General features: G+C 39.4%; 1 protein-coding gene across 2 annotated transcripts; it reads right to left on the bottom strand.

Annotated features, from left to right (window-relative positions):
• Positions 1–2,867: 2,867 nt before the first annotated feature.
• On the bottom strand, positions 2,868–26,375 carry LOC134531748 (aldo-keto reductase family 1 member A1-like). Of its 2 annotated transcripts, XM_063367622.1 has the most exons (7): positions 26,254–26,375; positions 12,871–13,038; positions 11,016–11,201; positions 8,568–8,824; positions 5,438–5,597; positions 4,284–4,381; positions 2,868–3,024 (listed from the first exon to the last, which is right to left on the bottom strand). In XM_063367622.1, the coding sequence occupies exons 1-7, from the start codon at positions 26,329–26,331 to the stop codon at positions 2,982–2,984; spliced, it is 990 nt and encodes a 329-aa protein (XP_063223692.1). In that variant the 5' UTR covers positions 26,332–26,375; the 3' UTR covers positions 2,868–2,981. The 2 variants fall into 2 exon arrangements, with proteins under 2 accessions (XP_063223692.1, XP_063223691.1); XM_063367621.1 differs by lacking the exon at positions 4,284–4,381 and having other exon boundaries at positions 26,254–26,364.
• Between the last annotated feature and the right edge of the window lie 507 nt (positions 26,376–26,882).

Raw genomic sequence — 26,882 nt, 5'->3', positions numbered from 1 at the left:
TTTTCAGTGTTAATTGCGCATAATAAAACAAATAAAGTAAAATTATTGAAAATGCTATCATCTTTTCCACGGTTTTTCATGCAAAAGTAACCACCGTCGTGTGTTGTGCATAGTAACAATTTTTTTTGTGGTATTACAAATTATTTCTCTGCAACTGGTTCCAGAGATATATTTTCTTAAATTACAGAATTTGTTTTTATGCACTATAGAAAGTGAATGTAATATGAATGTAAATGGATGTTTCCCGGTGTCTAACTGAATCATCGTGGCCGTGGTTGGATCACTAACCTGCCACAAAGGCAGTCCAGGTTAGATTCCCGGCGTGCTTGAACCCGGGAACTGGGACCGTGCTGGACTTTGCTGTGGCCTGGAGGGTTTCTCGGGGTGCTCCCGTTTCCCCGCGCCCAGTCATTCCGTCCATGAGCAGGGGAGGCGGGGGAGTCCCAGGACTATGGCTACTGCGGGGTGGAGAGGGGTAATGATTAGAGACCCGTGAATTTCGCGGATTCAATGACCTCCAGGATAGAATCCAATATCCTCTACACACTCGGGCAACTGCCAACTGTTCATTGGATGTTGACTTGTGAGTCGTCTCGACTGGGTGGCCTGTGATTCGACATTTCTATGAGTGAGGGTCTCTAATTGGCCCTCAGTCCTCCAGATTAACAGAGAACCAATGACAGAAGCAGCACGAAGGTATAATTATTTGAATTTTAGCATAACACGAAATGAATCCGCGAAATTCACGGGTCTCTAGTAATGATCATCGTTGGTAAATAGTGCCCACCTTAAAGGGAGTAGGGGAGGGGTCAGTGTTGTTGACAAACATATGGCTTGTGGGTATTCAAACAAGTCGTCTGCTGACCACCATTATGCTGGTGGTCGCCATCTTGTTGGCGTCCACAATTTTGTTTCCGAAGCTTGAAGGCAGTTGGCGCCAGTGGTTTGTAAAAAAAACCTGGCGGTGGCCGAGATTAAATCCGGGAGACGTGAGTACATCGAGGTGATAACAGATTCCACGGCCGCTGCCTACTGCACGAGGGCCGTCAAGCGACCGAATCGTCGTTGGGCTTACACACTAAGCATTTAGTGGGATAAAACATAAATTATAAATGAATGAGCGTTGACTTCCTAATTTCACGTACAAGTTTTCTTCCAACTTACACTCTAGAGAGCCCTTTCTCCGCTTCAAACAAGAAGAGATTGTCTACACGATACTATAACATTTATTATTAATATTTCAGTACATTACAACTGAAGAGAGATGTTGGAAATTTGCATACTTGTAGTTTTTGATTACTAAACACAAATACTTAAAAAAATTATAACACTATAGACACTTCTATGGAGAGGGATTGCTAAACAAGTATGCCTATTACAGGAGAGCGAACACTATGTGATTTACCACTGTATAATTAATTAACAATGGATAACTAGTACTATAGAGGTCCTACATAAGGCATATTCAAAATAATACACTATAACATTACTTATTAAAACTGTTTTCATTATTAATGTATGTTTGAATATACAACACAAAAAGAGCAGAACACTATAAGACTTTATGCTACATTCTATTTTAAACTATGTCTATATGCATCCCTGGTTATGTATATGCATACAAGTTTTAATTTATTAACATACTATGTCTATATATTTATAATTACTTCTATCCTTACAGGCATATGTGTAAGGATTTTAACAAGCAATATTTTATGCGTGCTTCTAACGCACATAATGGAAATTATTTTTAGGTGCACTATGCCTCTCCATCCAAGATAGCATCTAAGACGGTGAGAGATTATTGGTGTGCTCTGTGCGCATAAAGGAATGAGTCCTAGCAGACGACAAGCACATCAAAGATGGCGGGGGATATAGCAGACGACAAAACATCCAAGATGGCAGCCAAGATGGTGGAGGATACTTAAGGTGTTTCTTTTTCCTAGCGGACAACTCTTGCACTAAAGATGGCACTCTCTGTCGATTACTTTTTGAATTTTATATATGTGCACTCTAGACCAATTTTGAACTAGCTGGAGTTCTGGAATGTAACATGTTGTATGTTACTGACTGAGGCTACCAGTGCTTGTTTAACTATTTGCAGCAATCAATTGCGCATGAGTTGGTGTATCATCGTGTCTCAAAGCTGCAGCAAGTTTTTCTATCAGTATTATTTAACAACAAGAAATTCCATTCTGCCATTTGAAATTCCTTTGCCTTAAAATACATTTAAATATATTTGCACACTGTTCCACAAACTATGTGAGCCCTGCCTCTTTGTAACTGTTGATGAAGGAAAAATTCAAAATCTTCTGCATTTTAATAGTGGCAGTCACGCCTAAAATTCATTCATTTATTTTCCAATAGTTCCCAAATTATGTCATACTTTTTATCAGTTACAAAGGCATTACTAACAAATTCACGAGCTCTATCCTTAAGGCAAAAAAGAACTTCATGATTTTTTTTTTTAGTTTTATTAAAGTTCTGGACATTACCAACAATAGAATAAACAAGATTTTGAACAACCTGTCTATTCTGCACCAAATATTGGCACAGGGTTACGTGTACCAGTCAGAGAGTAATTAATGTCTTATGACAGAGGTTAGAAAAAAAAAGAAAGGTGCACAGCATTTACAGACAATAGAACAATAAAAATTATAATATATACCTACAATGAGAATTACAATATTGTAAATATACAACATTTCAGTTATAATGTTTAAACAATAAAATTTTAAATGTTATATCTTATGTTTGTTTTTAAAGTCTTGGTTGTATGTCATTAGCTGAAAAATTTTCCCGATTCACACATATAAATAAAATACGATACCTATATTTCATTTATATAGCTAAAGGAATTAATCACCCACGATATCAGTAAAATTTATTGATAATTGTATACAGTTGTTTAATAATTAATAACGAATAAAGCTGAACTGAACTGGAGCGCGCCTTCTTCCTTGCATAGGCCATCGTGCGACTCAGTAACGGTCGTTGTACGGGTACTCTGGATGACGTAACATACTGGAAAACATAAGTAGAACAACAATAAGTATTTGTTAATTAAACAGAAAATAATACAAGCATTTAGTTTTCACTTTGACACCATCACTAACTTGAGCAAATATTTTTTGCTGTATTTATTTAACTGGTCAAAGGTTATCGCATTGCTATGATTGCTCGAGTATCTCCCTCCTGTAACTAGGTCCAAACATCTGACATGACATTAACTTACGCTCACTTAAGCTGAAACCAGGTGGCTCGGAGTCCACTATAATATTGGATAAGTTATTATTCGGCCTTTCTAAGGATGCAATACTAATCACTGTCTTCACCAAATCATGTTACTTTAGATTAATTATTGAAAGATATGCCTGCTTGAACCTTGTAGTTTTATTGGAAACAGAGGTATGAGGTGTTGTAATTAAAACAAATAATAATAAATGATAAAGCAATTTCACATCACAAAGTTCTGCACAGAGAATCAAAATTATGAAAGAGAACTCTTAACCATTTGGCTGTTGATAATGTGCTCTTAAATTGGAGTTTCGCCGGAGGGAAAGTATTAAACTCATGACCCTCGCAATATCAGCGTGATACATAAGCAATAACGATTACAGAATACCATGTAAAATTAGGGATTATATTAAATCTATATATATTTTTTATTATTTGACCAGTTGAAATTTAAAAAAATTTCAAAATTGTTAACCTGTTGTGTTTAGACAATAAATTTATGTACCTTTAAAGCATATATATCAACACAAAAGCCATAAAGTTGTTCAGTTACAGTAACAATTTTGATTTGTTCAGTAAAGTAATAAAAGAACGTCTCACATACACATGTAGACAGTAGCTATACAGTTATGTTAAAATCATGCAAGATGATTATAAAAAGAATAATCAATCTTAAGTTGGTTATGGTCCCCAGGCATCGTGAGGGAGTGGTGTCAGCCGCATGAGTAAGGATGACCTGATGGGATGATTTAAACAGGTTTGACATTGCTTGCACAATGTGAAGGCAAAAATACGACACCGAACCCTTTGCCGAATCTGAGACACAAATTCTTAATTCTGAAAAATCATTGATCAAGCTAAGAACAAAAACTGATGACTTTGGCTCTTCGGTCAGTCTTCCTGACTTTTGGCAAAAAAAAAAAAAATCACTGATTTTTTGGCAAAATTGTTTGTCTTAAAAAATTTTCTATCTGATTCTGAGGTTGATTTTCAGCAATTCAATATGCAGTAGGTCAAGAAAGTAGGATAGAAGCAGGATCACTCACTCTTTCCTCATGTTCCCGCCGAAGACCCGAGCCTTGGGACCTTTGTCGAGCGCGTCCAGCTTTTCCAAGTCATCCGCGTCGAGTTCGAAATCGAAAACCTGAGGACACACATCTGGGTGTCAGGAAAACAACTCAAACACGATAAGCGCGACGTTCGCTGGTATTTCTAGCGCGGTATAACCTCTAAGCGCAAGGCTCTGAACTGGCGTAACATTACATGGCCGAGAAATGAAGATAAAGGTGCAATGCAAGTCCCTTAGGTGCTTTAAAAAAATCTGTACTGGTTTTTCACGCCTAAAAATTACTCTGAAAACGTGTGTTTTTTTAGCAATTTCAACTCTTCAAAAAAATACAGTTTAAAAACTTAATCTGAAATCCAAAGTACATTTCGGCCCTCATCGAACTCTTAAATGCTTTTCGTAAGTAGACCCCATTCGGATATCTTGAGTACATAGTTTAGAAATCGCGTTGTTTTTCCTGAAGCTCTGTACACTTTATGTGTGCCGCGGGTAGGCGGAGCCCTTAAACTACAATTCATTCAACACATATCAGCTTCCCCCCCCCCCCCCCCAACTCTTTGCACAAGAGACCTTCATGGATTCCAAAAATATCAGTGTAACATGTGTATTCAACCCAGACCCCCCACATCATTCTGTGGGCCCCGTTGCTAGAAGTCATGATGCCTCCCCCCCCCCTTTTTTTCTAACAGAGATAAAAAAAAAGTTTTTCCTTTATGTATATTTTTTAGTTATATATATTTTTTAACCTTTTCACAATTATTTTTAAAACACATTAAAACTAGTTTTAAGTCAGTGTTTAAATTGTCAACGTAAATTGATTTCGAATAATGGCAAATAAATTAGTGTAAGTGTTCTGCACTGTCAACATGGTGTCACGTCAATTGGTGGTGGTTTCGTTACTCACAGTTGTAGATTCAGACGCGTTCTGTGCGCACAGCATATTCCGAATAATATTACTCTGGTGTAATATTTCATCGGTGACTAAATTTAGGCCTTATTGTTTAATTGTTTTCTATGATTTATTTAAAAATTAAGTTTTTTTTTCTTTCCTTCGCAGGACCCCTAGACCCATGGGGCCTCGTTGCCATAGCAACGGTAGCACCGGCCATGTGGGGGCCCCCTGATTCAACCTGCCTGGAAGTTCTCCCTGATGCGCTCGGGGTTGGAGCTCTTGGGGATGGCGACGACGCCTCTCTGCACGACGTGCCTCAGCAGGACCTGCGCCGGCGTCCGGCCGTGCTTCTCAGCCACGCCCGCCACCACCGGGTCGCTCAGCGGGCTCAGGATTGGCGTGCTGCGCACACGTCCCGCCCCCCGTGTCTGACATCTCTCAGCGCAGCGTTCCAGTCCCATTAAGGCCCGTCTACAATAGCAATGTCCTAAACTGTGTCCGAAGGACACTCGTCGCTGATTGGTCCACGTGACCCTCTGACGTCATGCGTCAAGTGGGCGAAGGTCCGAACCTACCTGGTCCGAAGACATTCGTCAATTTGAACTTTTTGTCCCAACCTGTGTACTTCGGACACAGAAAAAAGAACAGAACACTCACGATATTTGAATTTCCGGTTCCCGTTTTTAGCATTTACATTTGCAGCATTTACATTTGCCACTTTGCCTTACTGAATAAACATATAATATTGAACTCCCACAACTTTCATAAGTTCAATCTCAAACTACAAAGCATCAAAACAATAAACAAAAACATTTGGTTCGGCACATTTACTGCGCTCTGGCGACAACTTTAGAAATCAATAAATTCGGACATCGGACATCGCAACTGTGGGCAGGGCAGTTTTCGGTGAGACAACGTGACGTCACTCACATTCGGATGACACGGACCACGCACAGGTTCGGACTCTTGTAGACGGGCTCTTACTGTTACCTTTCCGCATCGCTACACACAACAAAGCTGGCAGGAAGGTTTTTAAAACATTTTCCAGTTTTCATAAAGTATTTAGTCTTAATCGTAACAAAGATAAAGGAGTTTTTTACATAATATTTTGTCTGCCTAAATGTAAGTTCATATACAACTTGGACCTAAAATGTCATAGGGTCTAACCTTGATGTTTTATTAAAAGTGGTAGATAGAAACAGTTAAATACTATTTTGTATGAACCAATATCACCAGTTAGCCGATACTGAGAGTATTACTTTAATACTTAAAGAACAATTAAATATTCAACTCATGCAAAAAAAAATTTAAAAAAATAAAGTACTCCGAAACTGAATTTGAAAGACTAACAGTGTGTATTTTCTATGAAGTTAAAATTTTGTGTACATCGTACATGCATCGGTATAATTATTTGATATTAACTTTGACTTTATAGCCGTTACACTTTTGTTACATTAACGAACCACAAGTTTATTTATGACTGTTAGTATGAAGTCAGCAATCACGGACTATTAATTAAAGTATATTACTGTATATTCAGCTTAGTGGTAACAGAGTACTTCATTCCAAGAAAGTGGGTGTAAATATCTCAATAATTAAATTATATAATAATATATTTGTTATTTTGCAAAGCTTAACTAACGAAGAGAAGGAGTAGCCAGACCTCTGGGATAAAAAAAAATGTACCACAAGTGGTGGACAAAAAGGAACTTTAGACAACTTGTGATACCTTTAAAGCAGTAACATTTAACTTTGGGGAATAGCTGATTTCATACCTATTTTTCTTATAAATGACAGCAGAATAAAATATAAATTTATATATGAAAATATTCACATAAAATAAATCATAACTAGCAGTGGAGTATGACCATAACGTGAACTATCAATTTAAATCATTAGTTTCACTCCAGCTGAATTATTATTCTGATCTCGCGAAAGACAAAAAAAACACAAATAGCTACAGGACGAACCAACCTTTAATTAGTTCTCAATACTAAGAACTGTTGCAAGCAAAGCTGGATCGCCGTCTTCGTCCAGAGACACTTTATGAAAATGTCTGTGACATCGGCCGTGGACAGGATCGAGTATATCAGAACTGGATCAGCGTCTTTCACCGTCGTCGTTATTTCACATCGGCAGCGTCAGTAGAAGGGACTCTGGTAAATCTTCGGTAGCTCCTTAGTATTCTTAGATGGTATTTTACAATTTTTAACTAACTTCGTAGTTCTTGAGGTAGGTTGTAGATTTACATGTTAGTACATATTCCACTTGATCGGAATGTTATAAATCTTGTCGAAGCTGGAGTTCAAAAGTTGTTCTTTCAATTTCCACAACAACTATCAATAATTTGGATAATAATGATCTTCCGGTGTATTTCAGAAACTTCTCGACCTCAAATCCCGGAAGTCGTCATGCAGTTTCTCATCGCAGTATGAGACAATTCGTTATTCTAATGTTTCCAACATTAGTTCAGAACGTAGTTAGCGCTCCTTAGTTAAATTAAAACTTTAACGAAGAAATCTCCCATTTATATTCTTTTCTTCTATAGAATTCTGGTTTCGTAAGAATATTCACATATTTTCATAAGACGTAGAATCACTCGCAGAATCGTTGTCAATTAGTTAACTTGTTGACTCTGGTCGAATTATATTCCAATTTATGGAGTCAGAAATATATGAATGCTTCCTGTAACGTTCAGGAACTAATGGAAAGCTTCCAATTCTTACCTTCTTGTTGATCCGTCCGGCAATGTTTTTCATATATATATTTTTTTAATAAAAACAAAATAAATTTAAAGTTGTCAGAAACTAATAAAACGTCAGTGACCAATCATAGCCTACGTACCTAAAAAGTTCATATTTGTACAACTGCGTTACTAGAAACAAATTATGTTGTAGGACAAATTTTGATAGGTACTAAATAAAAATATTTTAGAACAAACATGCAAAGATAAATCCTAAAGAAATGCGTTAAATGTCAAACTGCTAGAAATTAATAGAAAATAAATACATATTACAATTCCAAAACAAATGTCATGAATTAATATATAATCGTTCATTACTCTTAAAATATTGAAGGTGAGAGTTCCTACCTTCATAATGTGATCACACCTTGGGTTAAAGATGTCAATTACATACTATTTTGCTGAATCGTTAGGAAATTTTGGTAGTTCAATATCGAATAGCTATTGCAGTAAAATAATTTTTTTTTCAATTAAATGCTATAGTCTGTTTCGATGAACGGTAAAACCAAATAATTTAAATAATTTTATATAAATGTACTGTACAATTTGATGTCATGAATTGCAATTTCGGTGAAGCATTGTGTGGTTAATTAGCTGTTTTTTGAAAAAGGAAACGACTGACAACTCACTCCGACAGACTGTTGCCGAACATGCTGAGGAACTCCGGGAAGGCGGGCGACCCCAGCGGGGCGTAGGCGCACACGGTGACGTCCAAGGCCTTGCAGAAGGCCACCAGCTCCCGCTGCTGGAAGTACACGTTCAGCTCGACCTGCAGGTTGGCCGGCGGGATCCTGGCCGCCTGCACGATGCGCTTCACCTGGCGCGCGTTGAAGTTGGACAGGCCGATGGAGCGGGCCCTGCCGGCGTCCACCTGAGCCTCCATCGCCTGCGACAACCAGTCAGGGCCGGTGCGAGGTAAAATGGCGCCCTAGGAGAAAAAACTTAATGCCTCCCCCCCCCCCCCCCGGCCTGACACCCCAAAAAAAATTTCCTTGCCCTCAAAATACATCACGTAAGCCTAAGATTTTGTCGACAATCGAATGTAAGCAGGCTTGTTTTTTTTTTTACTTTTCTAATTATTAAAAATCATAAACAGGTCACTGTGGACTTTAAATAATTACTTATATCAATATAAACATTCCAAACTGTTACAAAAATCCATTTTCATCTTGTTTCAATAATCGTTAAGCATATTATATCTGCTGTTATGTGTCGTGCTGCGCCGCCCCCAGCTATATGGCGCCCTAGGCGGTTGCCTAGTTCGCCTATATTGACGCGCCGGCCCTGCAACCAGCGCACACCACCACTGCTTGCAGACTAAACAGATCAAGCTTACAGTATTGTTTTAGATGCAACAGCTGCTACGGTGTTAGAAATAACAGTAAATTTACAAACTTTGCAAAGAAAAAAATAACCTCAAACGAAAGAAAAGTTCTTCGTAAATTCCAATAACGGAATCTTCTTAGAAATTACGCCGTATTTTGATTCCTGAGACATACGTTTTGTTCTGAACGAAGATAAACTAACACGTGGACAAAAGAGCAGTGTCCGTAACAAGTTTTTTTTAAAGGTTTGTCAATGTACCTAGAATTGTCTATTGGATTCATGTTCAAATAAAGTGATCTCAGTGTCTGTAAATTTACGAAGATATCTGTATGATTTGTAACCAGTGTTCTTCGTAAATTGAAGGTGAATTTTTTTTTACTTGTTTAAGGATCAGATGGAAATTTTAATATTAGATAGGAACTCTTTTACAACTTCGATTTCTAGACAATTACACAATTTCTGTGGTGCATATCTCCCTTGTGACACACGACTGCTTGGCCATTAGTCATCAGTTTCCTAATTTAATTCATTCCGGCTTTTCAAAGTGTTCGTCAACAAACAAGCAGCCCAAACTCCGACAGACCTGATACTGTTTAACTTAATATCTATATTGGAGTATAAAATGTGATTGTGTTTTAGGCGCCTGGAACTTCACGAGAATTGTATCCTATCAAGTGCCAGAAATTTTATCTGGCCTTAAAATGGAATCACGGTAAAAATAAACCAAATACGTCATAAAACTTGTGAACATTTCTGAACATTGTCATGAAAATACTCTCAAACGTTCGTAACGCTATGGGAATGTATCCAATGCTTTAACAATTCTTGCAATAGTAATAGATCATTAGATAGGAAAATCTCAAAGTATGTCTTTACAAACAAATTTTGTAAGGACCAGGAAAGACTATAGCAGTATTGGACTATCAAAATACTATATTTTCTGTCCCAAAAAACTTAGCTCTGTAATGGTGTTGATAGAATTCATCATTAAAATATATATTGGTCTATTTATATGGACATTCGTTGTACAATAATTGGCATTTTAGTGTAAAGTTTTAACTTAGCCAACATGTTTAGAACTTTCATCCCAGCTAAATTTTACTCAAAAATCTACACTGCAAAGAATTTTTGCGAATTCTAAAACGGTTGTTGTTTCAAGTGGCTGTAGCGGCTAGGGATTGTTTTAAAAAAAATCATGAAACTGGTTGTTTTAAGTAATTCTGTAGGATATAAGTGAGCTTGATGGTATTACAGGCTCTTCTCCTTGTTCTACACAATAATTGTCTCAGGAAACATAAAATGATCGTAACTGAACTGCTTCTATCCTGAATCTGAATTTTTTTATCTCAGACTTGCTAGTTCTCGCCTGTACGAAGACATCGGGAGAGTAGCCATTTTTTTCTTGGGGTGTTTTTGATGTTACATTTTTACAAATGACTACCATTCATCACATTAGTTTTTTTCACATTAAAAATCACATTTTTAAATTACTTCAAATACTACAATGTTAAGGTAATTCGAATAACGACAATGTCAATGGAACATTAGAATAACATTGGTATTACAAGGTCATTTGGACTTTGACAATATCACTGAAGCGAGGAAAATGTCTCTGTAACTAGGAAATTGTTTTTGGTGTTATGACAATCTTGCAATGGCTGCATAAACATTAATCTGCGATAGCACAGCAAGGCTTTTAAATAAATGCAATATTCCAATATTCGTTGAACAAGCCATTAATTCTTCTCTACCTTCCAGAGGCTGATGTGGTCTGTGGACATGTCGAGCTCTCGGTTGAACGGTGAACTGTTCTCCTTCTCGAGGTAGCCGACTGCGCTGTGGACCAGGTAGAGGTCCACGTAGCTCAGTTGGAGCGCCTCCAGGGACTTCTTCATGTACTTTTCCACGCTCTCCGCCCGGTTGCCGGTGTTCGGTAGCTGGAACGTCAACCAGTAGATAGGAATGAAACACAGAGATCTTTTCCCTTGGGGCAGGAACATTAATTGCAAAATTCAGGAAAAGGTTATCATAAAGGACGAGTAGTTTAGTCTCTCCAACAACCAATAGATTACCAGGGGTAAAAATAGGCCAGGACATTTGCAGGTTTCTTGTTGCTAAGCAGCATGTCTAACTGCAGGTCGTTGGGCTTTCTTGTGAACTTCAATCTCCGATACTCCCTGGTGTATGATTATTCATTCTTGTTCCCGAATTTACCTCTTCCCAATGATTTAATTTACAATATACCCAAGATCAAGCGGTTTTTACAACTATCGAGAATTGATTAAGAGAGATTTCAAAATATTCCGTTTTAAAGGTCACACCAAAACTAACATTAATTTACACTGAATTTGTAGAATAATAAGGTAATCCAAAAAAGTTAAATGAAATGAGCAACTTTATTCAGCTATAAAACTGTCATTGATTGCATTATGTGATTGTTATTATGTGGTTATTAATTGTAGGTTCTATCTAAAGACTATTATTATCATCTAAATTCTAATATTCATCGAGAAAAAAAGTCTAACAGTCTTTTTATTGCCTTATCTCTCCCAAAAACCTTAATTTATCTCCTCACATTAATCAAATTGGTTTTAATTTAGAGCATCTTGATATTTGTATTCAATTAGAGACAAATAATTGCAAAATATCAGGAAGAATATAATTTTTCATTATTTCAAGCAGGCCAAGATTTATTTCTTTAACGTTCACCTATCTTGTAATAATATTAAACGATAGAAAACTAATAATATTACATTTTGCACTTTCAAGGCGAAATAATAATGCGAATAACAGTAAGTAATCTAAAACAATGAAGCAAAGTAACGTGCCTCATTTGAAACACAGTGTAACACTAACGTATGGAAACCAATAGTCATAACAAAAAAACTTAGCTTCCAATAAAGCAACCTTTGAAAGGCTATCTTAAAAGGAAATATAAACACTCGGGAATGTCTTAATGTCTTAAGGCTCGTGACATAAACTACTTGTAAAATAATATTGTACTTAAAACATTAAACAATGTTATAAATGTTTGAATGATATTCCACACGTTATATCACATTTTTTGTACTAGTTTATAAGGGGAAAAATTAATAATTTTGTAGTTCTTGTGGTGTTTAATATGTGTTTTTTGTAATATGTTTAACATTTATCATATCAGCAGTCCAGTTTAAAAACAACGGTCCGGTACACAAGCGGACGCAGAATTTAATTTCGTGGTTTAGGGTGGTTGGGGTTGGGGGTGGTGTAGTACCACTTTGCACGCTATTTGCTTTTAAATTCTTATCGCACTTACTAACACGATTCTAAATTCTTTTTTTTATGTACTTATTTCAAATCGAGGTAAAGTAAATTCAACATTCCTAGTTCTAAACGCGTAGATACAACTTAATCGTGTCAGTTTTATTATTTAAAAAGTAATGTTTCTGTATAGGCATTATTGTTTGCGGGGATCTCTTTGAAAGTGCAAGGGAGACCATTTTTTCTGCACTTTAACAAACAGCATGTAAAGCCAAACGGTTCACAAATTCATATATCTGGTTTACGATTGGCAGTCTTCTATCCTCTCAAACCCTCCCCTGCAAATCCCCGTAATAGATTAGGTACCTTGGTGACGACGAACAACTCCTCCCTCTTGAGTCTGCCGTAGTCCAGCCACTTCTTCAGCGTCTGGCCGATGGCCGCCTCGTTGCCGTACAAGTAGGCTGTGTCGATGTGTCTGTAGCCGGTCTCCAGGGCCGCGTCCACCGCCTGTCCCACCACCTCGCTGGACGCCTAGCAACACGCAACAGACTCTCGCACGGTCGGCTCGTCACTGGACGCCTAGCAATAAGCACCAGACTCTCGCACGGTCGGCTCGTCGCTGGACGCCTAGCAATAAGCACCAGACTCTCGCACGGTCGGCTCGTCGCTGGACGCCTAGCAACAAGCACCAGACTCTCGCACGGTCAGCTTGTCGCTGGACGCCTAGCAACAAGCACCAGCCACTCGCACGGTCGGCTCGTCGCTGGACGCCTAGCAACAAGCACCAGATTCTCGCACGGTCGGCTCGTCACTTGACGCCCGGCAACAAGCACCAGCCACTCGCACGGTCGGCTCGTCGCTTGACGCCCGGCAACAAGCACCAGCCACTCGCGCGGTAGGCTCGTCGCTGGACGCCTAGCAACAAGCACCAGACTCTCGCACGGTCGGCTCGTCGCTTGACGCCCGGCAGCAAGCACCAGCCACTCGCACGGTCGGCTCGTCGCTTGACGCCCGGCAACAAGCACCAGCCACTCGCGCGGTAGGCTCGTCGCTGGACGCCTAGCAACAAGCACCAGCCACTCGCGCGGTAGGCTCGTCGCTGGACGCCTAGCAACAAGCACCAGCCACTCGCACGGTCAGCTCGTCGCTGGACGCCTAGCAACAAGCACCAGCCACTCGCACGGTTGGTTCGTCGCTGGACGCCTAGCAACAAGCACCAGACTCTCGCACGGTCGGCTCGTCGCTGGACGCTTAGCAACAAGCAACAGACTCTCGCACGGTCGGCTCGTCGCTGGACGCTTAGCAACAAGCAACAGACTCTTGCACGGTCGGCACGTCGCTGGACGCCTAGCAACAAGCACCAGCCACTCGCACGGTCGGTTCGTCGCTGGACGCCTAGCAACAAGCACCAGACTCTCGCACGGTCGGCTCGTCGCTGGACACCTAGCAACAAGCACCAGACTCTCGCACGGTCGGCTCGTCGTTGGACGCCTAGCAACAAGCACCAGCCACTCGCACGGTCGGCTCGTCGCTGGACGCCCAGCAACAAGCACCAGACACTCGCACGGTCGGCTCGTCGTTGGACGCCTAGCAACAAGCACCAGACTTTCGCACGGTCGGCTCGTCGCTGGACGCCTAGCAACAAGCACCAGACTCTCGCACGGTCGGCTCGTCGCTGGACGCCTAGCAACAAGCACCAGACTCTCGCACGATCGGCTCGTCGCTGGACGCCTAGCAACAAGCACCAGACTCTCGCACGATCGGCTCGTCGCTGGACGCTTAGCAACAAGCACCAGACTCTCGCACGATCGGCTCGTCGCTGGACGCCTAGCAACAAGCACCAGACTCTCGCACGGTCGGCTCGTCGCTGGACGCCTAGCAAAATGCACCAGACTCTCGCACGGTCGGCTCGTCGCTGGACGCTTAGCAACAAGCACCAGACTCTCGCACGATCGGCTCGTCGCTGGACGCCTAGCAACAAGCACCAGACTCTCGCACGGTCGGCTCGTCGCTGGACGCCTAGCAACAAGCACCAGACTCTCGCACGGTCGGCTCGTCGCTGGACGCCTAGCAACAAGCACCAGACTCTCGCACGATCGGCTCGTCGCTGGCGGACCGGGCGATGACCGTATCTCTTGTTAGCAGACAGGCCATGCTGGGCAGCGCTTCAAACACTCGCAAACTGAGTTCGTGTGCAAATCCACCTGAGGTACATATTTATAAGTACTTCACCCAACAAATTATGTAATGAGGGCCATTAGAATCGAAGGTGAAGTACATAAGGTATGTTCTGACTACTTTCAGATACTTCCATTTTGAGAAAAAAAATGTTTCTGTATGTTATATTTGATAAAACATTCATGTAATTTAAAGAATCTGAAAGTAATTTTCAATTTTTATTTTATAGGTGTTAAATTGATTGAAAAACAAGTATTTATTTGTAATACTAAGAAAGTAATAACTAACAGATGCACATGCATACCGATCTTAACTACGAAACAAAAGTAGAATTTTTTTTAGGAATGAAGTTTACGAAATTACTAATTTTACTTAAAGATTGTTTTCCAAAAAAAGGTTGAAAAAAAACAATTTCAATAACCTTATTGGCAATATAATTCTATTTGTAGATGCCAAATATCTTACATTTCCGAATCACTATAAGATACCACAATGACATGTAATTCAAACACGGCCTATGTTTGTGCTCCTGCAACTGAGGCGTCAGTTTATCCTAAAATACAATAAAGACTCTAAGCCTACAGTTGACCTGCAATGAAAGAAGGTTAGGATCACACTAACTCTTTCCAGACGTATTACCTACTTTACGTTCAGCAGTAAATTATAAATAAGGGGCTTCATAGCAACTATCTTCGTTAAAAAGATTCAAGTTCTGATTTGTTTATTTTTTTTTTACATTCAGAATGTTATTATAGTTATCTGCTATCCACTCTCTGAAATGGTATCACTCTGGATATTTGTTAGAAATTTCTTAGTAGGTTACCTATCTTCTCTGTATATCTATCAAAATATACTTTGTTTTATTATGTAATAAAGTTATGTTGTTGGTGTGAGAAAAATAGTAATTTGTATATAAATATAATGGTGTCCTGTTAAATTCATTAACTTTGGTATTACGTATTTCGTATTATTAACTTTATAAACCCAGTATTAAACATCCAAAGATCGGACATAAATCTATGGTTTTTACTATAATCTATTTTATTTAAGAACATAACACTCATATACTTAAAAACTGACATGCACAATAAATTTAATACACCGTTATATTGAATAGAATTACAAGTATTTTAAAATAATATTATATATATATCATTCTTGTTATTTAGAAAACAATACTTTCCATGTTAATATAACCAGAAAAATATCGATTCCCGAGTTAACAAATTACGCTGGTGTTCTGTATTTCAAAAGTTCAAACTTAAGTTAAAATTTATCATGAATCTATTTAAATAACGTTTGGCACTTGATATTAGTATGATGTCACGGCGTTAAAATTTGAGAGTTGGTTTTTGACGTGGCAACGTCTAATAAATCTATGAACGCCGGCTGCACGCACGAAAAAGTGTCCCGTTACGCTGTGTCCCGTTACGCTCATTGTACGCTTGCGCCGCATCTATCTCTCTTCCACTCGATTGGAACAACCATCGATTTGACTTTTTCGAGGCACATTAAATTTGAAACACTCCCATTCGTTTCCTACTTTTCCTATCATCGTCCTATCCTTAACAGAATAACACAGATGGGAAGAAGTTAAATAGCAAACATGTATAAAAATTATAGTTAAAATAATCTCTTCGTTAAAGTAATAAACATATTTGAATTAATGAGTGCAAATAAAAGTAAATTTATCAATTAAATTGTAGATTTCATTTCACTCCTTTGTGTCCATACAAAATAGTGATAATTCAATAAAAATGATTCAATTTTATTCACAAAAGTATGCAATCATTTTATCGATGTTTTTTTTTATGACGTCACGTTAAACTATCGTCCGTAAACCGACTTTACAGACAACCAATTTTTTTACATATTTTTTTTCTTTTCGTTACTTCAAAAGTAAAAGTTAATCTTTTTTCTTGTTCATTGCTCTGTTTCCCTCAAGTGCAGGTTGTATAACATCGGTGAGGGAATGTGGGTCTGCGCTGGGCTGGAAGGAACACTAGCCTTGCTCGTGTTTGTCTTGGCGCAGGACATGACCGTGTTTCAGCCCGGCCAGCTGACAGGCGGTTGTGCTACCGGCCTGGGGAAATCAGGCGCAAGCATTGTTTGCCTTACTTTCGTGGCCAGATGAGGACGACATTTTCAGCGCACCCGTTTTGCGCAGGCGACCGTCTCCGCCGGCCAATGTCGCAATCTGGCGGACGGGTTTGTGACTACGTGTGCATTCCGGGTGCGGCTGCGCCGTCGCCGCGCGGCCGGATTGTTTTGGATAAACATTTCGTGTTTGAAAACTTAGCGTCTGGAAGTTTTCCCGAGACAGACTGTCATGCTTCCCGGCCGCGCGGTGATCGGTGATTGCTGGTGAGTGAAATGGCGTCCTGATGACGTCTACATCTTAGTTTTCCCCACAACATGGCTTTCGTAAATGTTAAATTCAATTTTGGCTCTGAATTTTTCCGTAACAAGTGAGTGATGTTAATGTTACCTTTAAAACTTTTAAGTTATATTTAGTAGGTACTTGACTGTAATGGATCTCTGTAAGTTTTGATGTGAACCCTATCTAGCTGTGAAGTCTCCCCATTGTTTCAGTAAAATCTTAAAAATTAAAGTTTGATTTTAATCTACCAAATCTGTTGCATACTTCTGTATTCCTTTAACGAGAATAACTGTTCGGAATAATTTAACGAGGGAATAACCGAATAACTAACGACTTTATAGGGTCAAGATGGTGCAAAAACAAATAAAGTATGTAGTAAAATTAAAATTGTAACTCACTATAATTTCGGTATTGAAATTTTTTTTTTCGATTGTAGGAAAACCATGGATAAAAGTAAATATTTCTAAGAATGTTGGTTAACTTGCTCACGATGGTCTTATGTAATTTCCCTGATATGTGAATAATTTAGTTAGTGAAGTGTGATAGTAATTTCTGCACCCAGTGGTGACAATTATTGTTTTGCTTGTACGGGCTGGTTATAATGTTGGTTTAAGATGAGTATTAGTAGATTTGTTGTGATGAGGCTCTATTTATTTATTTATTTATTTGTAATTTTTTTAGGTTGTATTATCTTAGTATCGTGGTTGTTTGTGTATGACTTATTTTATTGTTATAATAAAAGATCTATGTCAATGTTTTCAAGTGAATGTTTATTTACAGTATCCTGGTCTTCAATCCCTGTACAGAGGTCACATTACTTCAGAGTTCTGATAGATATATCTACTGTTATTAAATTGTGTTTTTTTTCTGGGCTACAACAAGGATCACCTATCATAAACCCCCCTTTTTTAAAAGTGAGATGTGACAATATTATGGCAATTCAATGCTAAGTCGGTTAGAGACTGATGACTCTTAATCACAGTTCACTACCTCTGGATTTAGGTATCTATTAACTATTGCAAACTAAATTGCTGATCAAAACTTGATGCTTAATCGATCCAGTTTCAAGCAGTCAAAAATAGTTATATAATTTCAATTAGTGAACAGTTAAACTCATCCATAAGATACCCAAATAGCTATGGCCATTTACAAAATCAACCACTGATTTTTATATACTGGAATATCTTCTTCGGTCTCTTTTGGTTTTAAACTTAAATAGTATTCAACTCAGATGTATGCCTAAAATATCAGGCCATAAAATGGGTCAAGAAAAATTATATTCATCATTTCTCCATAATGGTAGAAGAGACTTTTTTTTATCTCTACTTCCTGGTTCACTATCATATAATTTTAAAACAATTCTAGTCAATAACATGAGTTAACATACCATTTTATGAGTATGCATAAACATCTAACACATACTCTGGTTCATAAATAAAATATTTCATAGTTAAATAAAGGCCATTGATTTTTCCCACCATATTTAATTTATTAGTTTGTTGCTAAATAATATTTCTATTTTTTATAACTAGCACTAAAGAGCAAGAAATGTGTATTTCTAATATTTAATAGGTGATAAAATGAATGATTATTTCATGTGATGCCACAAAAGCTGACTTCATCAAGTAACCTTTGGCTTGGAGAGACACAAAATTAAAAGTGCAATTGATTCTTCAAGATGGGGCAAGCGTGTTGTTCTGATTAACAAAGTTGCGATTGTATTTCAAAGTACCGAACATGCAAATCACAAGTTGTATGGAAACTGCTGTAATACCCCAAGTGTCTTAAAGAATAATTAAATAAGTAGGTAAAAAGATTTGGAAACTCTGAATACTGGAGCCCACAATTAATAGCTATCAAAAGTCAACATCAGAGGCGACACTAAGAGTAAACAAAGAAAATTTAGAGACTCCCTACGAACACTAGGGAGAAAAAGGATCGTTATTATATATTAAATAAATAAAAAGAACTGTTACGTCTATAGACTTCCTTATTTTATTAATCATTGTTCTTTCTTTTTTTATAGATTAAATTTTCCTTAGTCACATCTGTTTTTCATTGATAAGTGATCTAACATAAATTCCTCACAATTACACTTATTATATTATATTCCTTAACGTTATTTACGAGAGGGCCGGCCCTGAATGTTTAGCAAAAATTACAATATTTAAAAACATGAATGAAATTAACATAGGTAACTTTAAAGGTTGTACATATAGTCCTTGCAAAACATAATATAAATTTCCTCTCCTCGAACTGCTTTAACTGTCCGCTGTCTTAACTGGGTTACACTATTTTTGAGTTCGTGAATAAAATGATAGAATGATGCGGGTATCACCCGGGGCTGTAGGTAGACGGTGATCGAGGTAGTAGGCCTAAAGATGGTGGATTCTGCTCAGGAACCGACTCCAGAGGTTCTGGCAGAGGATTTTGGTTGCCCCAAACTTGGAACCCTGTCTGAAACAGATGTCCAAATTCCAAAGAATTAGACCTGTTTCCAGACAGTATACTTAAATGGCGCAAAAGGCCAATAGAGGGAAATTAAAGGGGGGGATGACGTCAAGACTTACCAAAACAGGGTGTTGGTCCTGGCGCTCAGGAGAGGGCGTCTGGTCTCCGAAAACTCGAACCACGACTCGCGGTAGACACGGAAGTCATCATGATTGATTAAAAAATAATTTATATAAAATTACTAAGTTTCTCTACTTTCAACTAAACTACTGACTGGTTAATCTTAATTTTAGATAGGGAGCTCATCCCTCTAGTCTGAGAAGACTACATAATTCGAGATGCGATGCCGATGATTCGCCGAAGATCGCAGATACAGAAGGTACCAGTCAGTCAGGAGGCGCGCACCGAAGTAACTTCAGAGCGAGATATCACCAGAATATCATAAGCGCGGGATCTCTAGAGAATGGGAGGGGGAGTAGGCTCTGAGCCGAAAATTACCGAGCCCACCCGAAGGTGTCCGGCATAAAAAATATTAATTCTTACTGGAGTGACGGCGCGACTGAGGCGCTATCTTTTGGTGGCGAGAAGAAGTACTAATAAATCGACTTGTGGTCGACGAGTGTGTCAATGCTAGTGGGTAATGGAGTAACCAGAGGTGCCACCTAGTGGCCCGAGACATAAGGAGGAGAAAGGTTGTCGTTACCTCCGCGCGAGCACGGTAGTGTCGGTGCTGCCGACGCCCACAAGTGGCGTTAGTGACCACAGCCGTCGCTAGATGTCGTTAAAGTCCAGAATCGTAACTGCAGCTGGCAAGCCTGAGAAGGCCTTGAATTCGGTTAACGTCCCCGTGCGGTCATTGCTCCTGGCTTCACTTCTGAGAAGAAAGGGTGGGGGAGCAGGGGGGGATGGCTTCAAAAAACGCATGGTCTGTGGGACGCAAGGCCCACGGGATCCTCCTGTCGTGTCTTGCTGCTAGTGAACCTTATACCGATTCGTGACAGAGTTAGCAGGGCTCAGCACTGCTTCACAAGCTGCTGTAGGCAAAAGTAGTCACGCTGAGAAATAAAGTTACCGGCCCCCGACGTGCCTGGAGGTGGGAGAAATATTAGCCAGAATGCTAAGCTAGCATTAGGCTGGGAAAGAAAATCAGCTCGCCTCTGAGAACAGAGGCTGAGGGCCTGGCCGTAAAGAAAATAAGATGGAAAAAAAAATATTTAAGATTACAAAATTTTAAATAAAACGTGCCTAAATCCCTAATTTACGGCACACTGCAAAAAACGTAAATGGTTCTGAACCTACCCGCTATAAGTTATCCATATTTATTTGTACAACATGAATACAATTAAGCACTAAGGACGACACTTAGTATGACAATTTTAAATGCAGACTCCTTGGGTAGTTTAAGTATTCATTGAGGACAGCAGTGTGAAAATGCCCATTTTGGCTATGTTCAAGTTAATAAAATTAATGTTTACAAGGCACGAAATGCTTTGAAAGCAAGCATCTAATGTTATTTCTTCTCAAATATAAATTATAACTGTGGTAAAGTGGTGTAGGTAGGGATTAGGGTGAGCTAGGTGTGTCTCAGACCTAAGCTCATTATAGTCTAATTATAACATCAAACTTCCTGGAAGGGTAAAACTTTGGGGTTTGGCCAGCCATGGCAACATTTCGGCGCCATGGTCAACTTCAGAATTTATATTCCAGATTGAATTTAGCTAGGCAGGCATGCCACTTTCTTTGTTTATGTTTGAAATCAGATTGTGAATGCATCCAATAGCTTCAAACAATGAAACAGCGCAATTCCACACAAGGAAGCTAGTTCATTAATGGCTCGCCTATCTTTCTTTAATTAATGGATTTTACGTTAAAAATTATTATTGTAGGCCAAATGCAACATGACCTCCAAGATTACAGTGGACTACGAGCCACTTTGGTTTCCAATCAGTGCTCATAAAAAATTAAGTCATACCAGTGAGTTGGAATCAAACCCAGGTTCCTCTACCATGAGCATGACGCGTAAGTGATCACAGCAACTGGCGCACCTCCTTTCCAGTGGTGAATTGTAAGAAAGGGGGGAGAGAGATAATATGATATATAACCCCTCTCACCGAAATTAAGAAAACAATTGCTAAATATCAGTAAGACAGTGTGTTATTTTGGATTATACAAGGTGAGCTGTTAACAGCTGCGATTTCTACTGCGTGAGAAACCTTGAGCCTACGTCTACTGCTATAGGCCTATATGTCAGTGTGTGAGTGTCAATAGTAACGTAGGTTTCTTTAAATACACGTTTAACATTTTTTCCCCTACTTTTTTCAAATATCCAAATATTTATCAATCCGCCAATGGTCCTCCCTCTCCCCACTATCATTGGTGCCAAATAATACGCAGAATTCCAGTAGAACCCACGTGATTTAGGAACTGCTCAAAATATCTTTGTGGCATGTGTTTACGAAAACCATTTAGAAAAATATATTTCCAATTAATAATTGAGTTTCAGTGTACATTTTCTTGGTAAGTGAAAGTAGCTAAAACACCTGCTTTCAGAATAATTCTTGAAAACACCATATTGATTTGCTTTTTACATATCTTTAATTATATGCCATAAAAATGCCAGAGTCGCCTCTCAAACTCTCACAGCTGACCACGCCCTATGCACGACGAGAAGACTGCGCGCCAGATCGGAACCTTGCGCTTAGAGGTGACACCGCGCTAAAAACACCAGCAAGCGTCGACTTTATTATCCCGCCCCACTAACACATAAAAAAATGATTGACGGGACACTGGTACCAAATAATGTGTTTCCTCTGACAAAGTTCAAGCAAATATTTTAATTTTAATTTATTCTTAAAACACAATAAAATATTTGTATTAGTGGCATGTGCACTATATGTATTTATATCTATATAGTCAAAAAGAGAGTTTGTCAGTAGTTCCCTAACGCGGAGACAGTGAGGCTTACAGCCTTGAATTATGGCACGTAGATTCTCTGGGGGACTCCGCTTGCACCTTGATGCGATTATATTTTTACCCTTCAAAATTTTCCCAAGTTATTTTTATTTAATTCCTTAAACGATTTTTGGTCACGTCTTCCCGTTGATATCCTGGCAACGGCTGTGACATTGTTGACGCTTTCTTCGTCTCCATGGCAACAGCTATAGAACATTATTGGTGCCTCATCCATGTGAATCTTAATCCATAATTTCTGTAATCATCATCTTTGCCATATTACCGACATGCTATTGGTTGAACAAATGCGATTTCGAAAGACCTCTAAAACTGCCGAATCCTAAGATTACGTCTTTGGTTTTAATAGTTCCAAAAATATATTTTGTTTGTTTCATAAGTTGATTTTAAAAATTCTATTTAGTTTTTTATTTTCATATTTTCGTTCGAGGTGCGGCAGTAGCGTACCCATGAGGAGGGGCACGTGTAATGAGCAGAGGGACAGTGTTCTGCCCGATCGTCTTCCGTAATGAAGCGTGTCTGCAAGTATAAGTACATACATACATATGATGTCCCATAATTCACGGAAGAAGTAATGTTGATAGAAAACACAGGTTTTTAATTAAATATTTTAATTTTTTTATTGATTCATAAAGTATACATTTTAAGGTTATGTATGGAATAGCGGAACGACCCTGAACTGTCAACTGTCCTGCTGTATTTATTTTTTTTTTCGTTGGCAATACTTTACCGCACAAAAAGGCGCACAGTTAAAATATTGCGTGAATTTCGGGACACAATACATATATATTAGGAATAAATATGAATACTGCCTGGGGGTATGTGTGTTGTGCATTGAAATATGCGACAGTATCTCGAGGGTGAGGTCAGTGGCCATGCTGCTGCGATACCTTCGGAGCGATCCCCCCGTTGTTGTGGGGCGAAACAGACGGCGACACCCGCGCCGCCGAGTGGACGACCGAGGAAGCAGCGGTCCAAAGGCGCAGCCGGAGTCGACAGCAGGGCCGGTGCAAGGTAAATTGGCGCCCTAGGCGAAAAACTTTAATGCCCCCCACCCCACCCCCCTCCCACCGGACACCCCCCAAAAAAAAATTGTCCTTGTCCTAAGATTTTGTCAACAATCAAATGTAAGCAGGCTTGTTGTTTTTTTTTTCTTTTTTTTTTTACTTATTACAAATCATAAACAGGTCACCGTGGACTTTAAATAATTACTTATATCAATATAAACATTCTAAACTTAAAAAAAAAAAAAACATTTTCATCTAGTTTCAGTAATCGTTAAAAAATATTATATGGGCTGTTATGTGTCGTGCTGCGCCGCCCCCAGCCACTTGGCGCCCTGGGCGGTTGCCTAGTTCGCCTGTGTGGACGCGCCGGCCCTGGTCGACAGACACGCGGCACGCTTCTCCCTCGACGAGGCCACGACAGCGGGCAGGTCGCCGCAGGGCCTGGCTCCGGCGAGGCTGGACCAGGACGACAACAGCGAGGAGCCTCACAGGAAGACAGACGCCGCAGCCCGATGTTGAAGGTGGCGTAGCCAGGATTTGTGTATGGAGGGTGTTAAGAAGCATGCCCCCCCCCCCCCCTCCGTATTAAAGCGGGTGGTCCAGGGGTCCTCCCCCGGGGAAATTTGGATTTTAAGGTGTAAAATAGTGCTATTTTAGCAGTTTTCGGTACTTAAATTTAAATATTGTAATGGTAAAATTTTTATTAATTTTAATATGAAATTTGTTTGAGTGATGAATAAGAAATTAATTAAAGATTTGGTGCTAAGGGGGGGGGGGGTTGAACCCCTAAACCAACCTCCCCCCCCCCCCTGGCTAGGCCCCTGTGTCGAACCCACGGGGGAGACGTGATCGTCGGTCGATGTGTTACATCTCATAGCTGCCGCGAGATTCAGAGTGAGCGCGCCACTCAGGACAAGACCTGGTTCCGACAGCGGTGTACACGTACTTAATGTAATCGGTGTCCGTACTCGTTTCAAAATGAGTAGGTGCGTATTAATTTAAAGTGTCAAATGCAACTGTTGTAAATTATTAAAGTCTATCATATTATATTGAATAAATAATACAAAGTTGTCGACTCTTTAATCATCTCCGTAAATAATTACGCCACCATTTATAACACACAATAAAGGTTTTTAACAAACATTATGATTTGTGGTCACCTTCAAGTGCGTCCTACTATCCTTGACCTAATGGCCTGATGTTAACTCGCCACTGGCCTTAAAAATCGAGATGAAATGTTGGTTTGATGAGATATTTTCGAAAATTAGTTTACATAATACATAAAAGATAACAGAATACAGCTTGTTATCTACGTGTGAGACACCTTTACTTTTATCTCGTTAACAACTGTGCTTAGAGATAACAAAATTATAGATAGTATTGCTATGAGAAGCTGAAAGATAACATCAGTTAATTTTTTAAGTGTTACACGTTAGTGAGTAGCCTTCTGGTGTAGGGCTCACAAAAAAAAAAAAACAATTTATATGCGAAAACTAAATAACTTGGAATATTTACAAAATTATTTATAACGACATTTCGTATGATTGAACATACAAATTTCATTGCTTATTCACGTTGCAGCCAAAAAATGGTTCACTTGCGTCCATAACTGCTTTATCATGGCACATGGTACACAGGGCTCTTTTATAGTACACATACCATAGTAATCATACGCCTGCCAAACCTGACGCGATCGCAGTGATTTTATAGTAGTTGATTTCTAACCTAACGTCAATTCGAAATATATTTTAGTTGGGAAAATAACCATCTAGTTATATAGTGGAAATTCTAGTTGGATTCTAGGGGTTAATGTTGTCAGGTTTCACGTGCGCTTTTTATAGATATAACGTTGCTAATAGGCTATAGATAAAGATCAATGGAACACTATTTTCTGATGCCAGTCAAAATTTTTGAGGCAGTAAAATGGAAAATGAAAAAGGGGCCAGAGGCGCGAGTGAGATTAATCTCCACGGTGACAGCCCGAAGTCGGAAAAGCTATACTGAAGAGAATAGTTTGCTTAGGTTTGGTCTATAAGAAATCTTTGGAATGGATCTTATGAGTTATGCACACCATATTGTGAGGAGAAAATGACCTTTCGTTGCCTGAGAACGGTTAGGCTTGTGTTGCCTCAATTTCGCTAGAACATCTTTCATCTGGACTCTTCAGTATATTTTTTACTCTCATACCTCGTCGTGTTTAGTTCAGTTCACTAGTTTTCGAGTGGATCTGTTGGTGGTGCTATCAATGCTTATTACTTATAAATTTGTTTTTAATTAGTAAAACCTTTAAACTTTATAATATAGGTAGTGTAACCCAAAGGATTAAAATAGGACGAATGTGAGAAGCGATGAGGACGATCCTACCCCCTTTTTTTTTCCATAACATTTTAGAAATAAATGTCTGTAAAGGTAACAACAAACAATACTCCATATTTTTGGTAATTAATTTTCAAGACGCTATTTTAAGGGGCTTTAATTTTCCAAAAATTTGGACTCCTTTTTAAACTGGGAATCAGTAGCGGATCCAGAGGGGGGGAGGGGGGCTAAGGGGCTCAAGCCCCCTCCAAAAGCATCTGGGTCCACTATTTTTTTTGTGTTTGCCTTGATAAAGCCGAGCCTGAGCTGGGTCAAGCCCCTCCCAAACCAAAATCCTAGATCCGCCACTGCTGGGAATCATTCAGTAACTCCCAAAATCCTCCGATCGTTCCCCGGCCTCAGATGGGAAGCTGGCGACACAGCGCGGACGAAGCGGCGACTCACCATGAAGGTGCCCAGCCCGAGGAGCGGCATCTGGCGGCCGTCGCGGAAAGTCACGCTGGGGACCGCCTTCGCCTCCATGTTGGCAGCGCTGCACTCGCCTGCTCGGGACTGACTGGCAGCGTTGAGTCGCCTCAAGGCCGCGCCAAAACCCGCCCGCAGATATCACGACCGGGGAGCAGCCGCGTCTCCAGTGTTGCAACGTCGGCGATGACTTTTGTTTTTTTTTTCTAAAGTGTAACATCTTACCTCTCGGTATACGGCATTCCGTATGAGTAATTTCGTGAGTATCGAAATGAAATGTGAAACAACAACGGTGTTACCATCTGTGAAGGATGGCGATAACTAAAGGGAGACATGGGCAGTATTTTAATAAAATTCCTTGTCGAAAATCGGGTCGAAAGCCAAGGTGTAGTATTTTTTTCAAAACTGTTACGCTTTTATCGTAGCCGTTTAATTATAAAAGTAGTATGTAAATGTATGTATGCTCCGGGGTTTAGTGTGTGGTGGTGGTTCGCCATCTTGGATGACATTAACTTTTGACATGGACCTTCAAAATTCGCAAAATAATGCCAAAAATGACTCACATTTTACCCAAAATTCGTCAAAATTTCTCGGATTTTAGAAAAAAT

The sequence above is a fragment of the Bacillus rossius genome, chromosome 5 (assembly GCF_032445375.1).
Source record: "Bacillus rossius redtenbacheri isolate Brsri chromosome 5, Brsri_v3, whole genome shotgun sequence".
NCBI classification, from domain to species: Eukaryota; Metazoa; Arthropoda; class Insecta; order Phasmatodea; family Bacillidae; genus Bacillus; species Bacillus rossius.
This window is presented reverse-complemented; position numbering and strand designations above follow the sequence as displayed.